This window comes from Pinus tabuliformis, chromosome 1_1, assembly GCF_031772625.1.
Source record: "Pinus tabuliformis cultivar Carrire ecotype Pingquan chromosome 1_1, CPIR1, whole genome shotgun sequence".
NCBI lineage: Eukaryota > Viridiplantae > Streptophyta > Pinopsida > Pinales > Pinaceae > Pinus > Pinus tabuliformis.
The window spans coordinates 886,029,233-886,035,472 of record NC_142297.1 but is presented as its reverse complement, the minus strand read 5'-3'; the positions used below and the strand labels follow the sequence as shown (position 1 = coordinate 886,035,472).

Below are 6,240 nucleotides of genomic sequence, written 5' to 3'. Positions count from 1 at the left end.
GCTATCTGATTCTTTCACTGTATTGCTTCTGCTTTTGTTTATTTCCTTGTTGAGCGGAAAGTCTCTAAAAAGATGTCCATGTTCATGGCATTTGCGACATCTGAATGGAATGTGTTCGTAATCTACTGTTTGTACCCATTCTTCATCAAAAACTTCCAAGATTATCTCCTCCGGTAGAGCTCCTGATAGGTCCATTTCCACACAAATTCTGGCAAAGGAAGTATATTTTCCCCTTTTGGCGGCTTCAGAGGCTTTAACATAGCATCCTAATTTATTGCCTATGGCCACTAACGATTCATTTTGACGGTAATCAAGAGGTAGAGAGTAGAGTCTTACCCAAATTGGAACTGAAGTAAAAGTCTCCTTTTCTGGGACAAAGTTCATAACCCAACGTCTCATATAGAGTCCTACAGTAGCATAGAAGTAGGGCCCTCCTTCAAATATTTTGTCCTTGTCTTCAATATTTGTGAACACCATCTTAAAGAAACCCTTAGACCCAAGGTGAAGATCTATGCTTCCTTTAGGTTTCCAGTGGTATCTGATCCATGATTGTAGAGCTTTTTTAGTGGGCCATAGTCCCATAAACTTACATATGATGGCATATGTCCCCATGTGTTCCCTGTACGCTTGCAGCTATGTATTATTTAAAATCACCCTGGGAGTTATATCTGTTTTGGGTTTGCAGGGTCCCTTGTGTTTCTTGTCTTTAGTTTCCTATTTCTTTGTCTTCTACCTCCTTGTCTTTTGTGTGATTTTGATCCTTTTTTGTGAGTTCTTCTGTTCCCGCTTCCGCATTCTTTTTTCCTTCCACCCGTGTTTCCCTAACATCTTCTAGAGGCTTTTTCCCCCTGCTGGCCAGGGCCTCCTTGTAGGAGGGAGTGGAGCCCCCTCCTCGTCCACCCTTCATAGGTATTCTGACAACCCCTGCGCGCGCTGAACTCTGAACGCTCTTCCCTGCTCCCGCATGCTCCTGCTCAATAATAATATTTGATTATAATATTATAATATTATTATATTATTATAGTAATGTACAAATATAATTATTATTATAATAATAATATGATCAATATTATTATAATATATTATTATAATAAGAACAATAAAGACCAATTATTTATTATTCATGATAATTAATAACTATACAAATAATAGCAACTATATTCTTATATTCTTATATATTTATGATTATTATATTAATATTATTATAGTAATATAAACTATTATTATTATTATTCTTAGGCTTTAGTATTTTTAATATTTATCTTACGGTTTGTATACATAAGGTTAATTATTATCAATGTTTAGGATTATTAATAACTGTATAAATATTAACAACCAGATTATTTATATATATTATTATATAGATATTATATTAATATTATAATAATTATATAAACTCCTAATACATATTAATTAATAATAAGAATAGCTCATAATAATATTATATTACCATTATACTACTAAAATAATATAATAATATAAAATTATAAAAAAATAACAATTATATTGTATTATTATTATAATAATATTAATATAATAATAATAAATATATAATTATATAAGAATATAGTGCTATTATTTGCATAGTTATTAATTATCATAAATAATAAATAATTGGTCTTCATTGTTCTTATTATAATAATATTCATTATATTATTATTATAATAATAAAATATTATAATAATAATAATAATAACTATATAGTATTCAGATAATGAACCGGGATGTATTTGTGGAAGCTAAAATTATGTCGGCGATGGGTTCGGACCATTGGCCGATCAGGCTGGAAATAGATATTAAGAAAAACTCCTGCAAAAAACCCTTCAGGTTTGAGGCCTTCTAGCTCAGGAACCCTCAGTTCTTGTCTAAAGTAGAGAAATGGTGGACTCAAAGTACACAAAAAGGAAGAGGGAAGATGCATACTTTTCAGTTAAAACTCAAAGAACTGAAAGGGAAAATCAAAAAATGGAATAAGGACGAGTTTGGGAATATAATGGAGGAGAAACAGAAGCTAGAGAAAGAAATGGAAGAGATACAACAAAAAATGATTACAGAGGGCAGGAATGAGGATAGCAGTAAAGAATAATGAATTATAATAAGCCAACTGGAAGAACGGAGGAAACAGGAGGAGATCCTATGGAGACAAAAATCCGGGATTAACTGGCTACGCGAGGGAGAAAGAAACACCAAGTTTTTCCACCAAGCTATGATTCAACATAGGCAAAGGAACATGATCTTTTCCATTAAAAATGAAGAAGGAGAAAGGATATTTGATCAAGAAAGAATTGAGCAAGTATTGGTAGGATACCATAAAGACATCCTAACAGAACCTCAAGTAGATAGAGAAGCAGCTACAGACCTCATCTACAAAGAGATTCCTAGAATAATAACAGAAGAACAGAACAAGGCGTTGAGGAGGGCAGCCACATTAGAGGAAGTGGAGGAAATTGTTAAGGGTATGAAAAAAAACAAAGCACCAAGACCAGATGGATACACCGTGGAGTTTTATCAAGCAGGTTGGCATTTTCTTGGACAGGAGATCCTGAAGGCAGTAGAGGAATCTCGCATGAAGCAAAAGGTATGGACGGGTCTGAATTCGACTTTCCCTACTTTGATCCTAAAAATGCTAATTCTGAAACAGCCCAGGGTTTTAGACCAATAGCCCTCTGCAATGTAATATACAAAATAATTGCCACTCTAATAGCAAAAAGACTAAAGCCCATTCTCCCTAGCATAATTTCACCTGAGCAAACAGGATTTGTGGAGGGAAGGCAAATTCTCGACGGACTAGTAGTAACCCAGGAAACGATACATTATCTAAAACAGACAAAATAGAAAGGAATGATGATAAAGCTCGATCTGTCAAAAGCATATCATTGCTTAAACTGGAAATACATCAAGACAATCCTTGGGGCCTTTGGATTTAGTAGTATATGGATAGTTTGGGTTTATAGTATGATATCAACGCCTATTTTTCAGTCATGCTAACTGGGGTTCCATCGTCAACTTTCAGTGCTACTAGAGGAATAAGATAGGGGGATCTTATATCTCCCTTCTTGTTCATAATGGTTGCTGAGGGTTTGGGAAGGTATTTTAAAAAAGAGTTGAGGGAAAGGAAAATTAAAGGCTTAAGGCTATGGGGTAACAATCTGCCCATTACACATCAGCAGTTTGTAGACGATGTCATGCTCTTCTGTGAAGTTTCAATAAAGGAGGTAAGGGCCGTGAAAAGAATCCTGGATGTGTTTATGGAGGCATCTGGTATGGAGATAAATAAAGAGAAATCATGTACCTTCATCTTTAACACTCTAGACACTATTAAGGCTCATCTAACCAGAATGTTAGGGTTCAAACATGGAGAACTTCCAACAAAGTACCTGGGGAATCAGCTAGATACAAACCCCACAAGAATGTAAAACTGACAACAAATTATAGAGAGACTCAAGAATAGGCTTGCAAGTTGGTCTTTTAGATCGCTGAACGTAGCAGGTAGATTGGTGTTATTGAAATCAGTCTTATATTCGATACCTATTTACCCTCTATCTATAACGGTTGCCCCCAAAGGGATATGCATGAGAATGAAAGAAATCTTTAGCAAATTCATATGGGGAGGGCCAAAGCAGCAGAGGAAATGGGCACTGGTTTCGTGGAAAAGCTTGATTAAAAGAAAAGAAGAAGGGGGTCTAGGTCTTAGAGACCCGGAAATGCTGAACAAAGTGCTAGGAGCAAAATTGTGGTGGAGGTGGATGAGGGGAGGAAATGAATTATGGAGGAGAATATGGACCTAGAAATATAACATGCCCGCAACAACGGCAGGCATCTTTAGAGCTGAAGATACTCCCAAGGGCTCCGCAATCTAGGAACTAGCAAGCCAAAGTAGATATATCATAAACAATTATGCCTTTTGGGAAATACGAGGAGGAGGTACTGCTAGATTTTTGGATGAGGGGTGGCAACAAAGAAACAAATTGGCCAGTATATAAGCCTTGCAAAGTACACAACAAAAAGCGATAGGGGAAGGCGAGAATATGTGAGAGACTACTGGAAAGAAGGGGAGCCAAATGGGATATGGAGAACATGGAGAAGGCCAGAAGAATGGGATGAAAACATAGACCAAGAGCAGCAAGGAATATATATAAAAGAACTAGAATCCAGGAAAATTAAAGCCAGACCAGGACTGGATATTCTTAGATGGGGAAAATCTGCGAAAGGGACCTTTACAGTCAAGGAAGCATATTATCTGACAAATCATTAGGAGAGGGAGGAAGAAAATGCAGAATGGAAAGTTATCTGGAATAGTAAGTGGTGGCCAAAGATAATCATATTTGCGTGGCTAGTTGGAAGAGAAAGAATCCTAACATGGGATAAGATCCAGAAGAGAGGATTCTTCGAACCCTCGAGATGCAGCCTTTGCAAAACGGGGACCGAAACCCAGGAACACATTTTGAAAGCCTGCCCATTCGCCCAACATCAACGGGAGGAGGTCAGAAGTCTCTTTGGAAAAGCAAATAGAGACCCTAGTGACATAAAAAACACTATCTTTCAATGGGGTGAGAGACAATTTTCATGCAAGGTGGTAAGGAGAAGTTGGAATTTAACAGTAGGATTCGTGATATGGGTTCTGTGGAAGGAACGAAATTGAAGAATTTTTATAGATAAGCCCAATAATCCAGAAAGGATATGGAAAGGAATTAAAAAGGTGATTAGAGAAACTTTTCTGGCTGAAATGTGGGAAGAGGAAGATTGGAAGGCGAACCCGGAAGAAGGAAGAATCTTAACAAAACTAAACATGGATTTTGGCATGGTACATCCCAGAAAGGAAAAGCAACAACGAGCTAAAACTTAGAGTCCAGATCAGTTCAGATACCCCGGGAAAAATTTCATTAAGTTGAATTTTGACGGGGCTTCTAAAGGGAACCCAGGACCGGCAGGCTTTGGGGGCATCTTTAGGGACAGTGAGAAACTCACAAGATGGGTGTACGCGGAAGGGGGAGGAGAAATGACTAACAATGAAGTAGAACTGTGGGCTATCTATCAAGGTCTAAGGATAGCAGTAAGGAATGGCTACACAAATCTGGAAATAGAAGGCGATTCTCAGATAGTTGTAGAAATATTACGAAAACTCAACAATGGGAAAGAATGGGAGCAAGTAGCTAGAAGCTGGAGGACGGTTGGGATCGTCCAAGACTTGGTGGAATTATTAAAGAGAATAGACTACAAAATCATCAATCACGTCAAGAGAAAAGGAAACAAGGCTGCAAGCTACCTTGCAAACTGTGGGAGTAAAGAACAGGAGGATAAGATCGACAACAGTTGGCCAACAATAAGGAATAAACTGGGATGGGATGAACTCACCACTATAATCACTCAAGACCATAATGAATCCGCAACTCAATAAAAGAGACACCGAGAGACCCCCAATCGGGGTGATAATGACGACGATCAGGGCAATTAATATAGATCAGGTAAGGGAGGATGACGAGGCAAAAGAGAGTCAGGTAATGATGAAGGAGGACAGAGGGATTATCAACAAAGGTATCATATCGAGAAGGGACGGGGACGAGGCAATGAAGGAAGAAGTCGGTGGAGGTAATGCGGCAGTGCTCGAACGTGCGAATGACCGTATAGAAGAAGGACGAAAGGAGGTGGGTGGTGATGAAATCAACAAGTGGTAGGTGAAGCGAGTGACGAGAGACGAGGAGAATCATCGGAGGAGACATCATAAAGGAAGGTGAGATAAACAGAGGAGAACGTTAAACAATTGGGCCGAGGATCTGCGAAGAGACAGAGTAGTGAAAGCTCTGGGCAGGGTAATAGTAAGGCAGAGAAGATGGAGAAGACAAGCGGACAATGCCAGAATGAAGTATCGAATGGCGACAAGGAGGAGAACGAGGAAGGACGAGGGTGAAGACAACAGAGAACGGAGAAGCCAGGGAAAGAAGGGGAAAGGAATCGAAGAGGGAGAAGCAGCAGAGGAGTATGAGACGATCCAAGATGACACGGAAGAAGAAGTAGAAATGTTTGACTCGGACCAGGATAGAGAGGAACAATCGCGCAAGAAGATATGGAAGGATGCAGGGTCAGCAAAGGATAAAATACACGAGGACAGGGAGCAGGTAGACAGGAGTAAAAAATGGCGAGAGGAGAGAGGTGACTTCGGAAGCACCTCAGGCACGAAGAGTCAGGAAGGTAGGGGAAATTACAAGAACAGAGGAAGAGCAGGACAGGGACGAGGACAAC

General features: G+C 38.9%; 1 protein-coding gene across 1 annotated transcript; it reads left to right on the top strand.

The window, feature by feature from the left end:
* Positions 1-3,065: 3,065 nt before the first annotated feature.
* LOC149217213 (uncharacterized) lies at positions 3,066-5,398 on the top strand. Its single transcript, XM_089390161.1, has 2 exons — positions 3,066-3,261; positions 4,914-5,398. Exons 1-2 carry the CDS (start codon positions 3,066-3,068, stop codon positions 5,396-5,398), a joined length of 681 nt encoding a protein of 226 aa, XP_089246287.1.
* The last annotated feature ends 842 nt before the right edge of the window (positions 5,399-6,240 follow it).

Bases quoted from the DNA above. Each gene is read 5' to 3' on its own strand.
- LOC149217213 (XM_089390161.1), top strand. From the start codon at position 3,066: ATGGTTGCTGAGGGTTTGGGAAGGTATTTTAAAAAAGAGTTGAGGGAA. The intron at 3,262-4,913 runs GTATGGAGATAA...GGGCTTCTAAAG, and splicing joins TGTGTTTATGGAGGCATCTG to GGAACCCAGGACCGGCAGGC.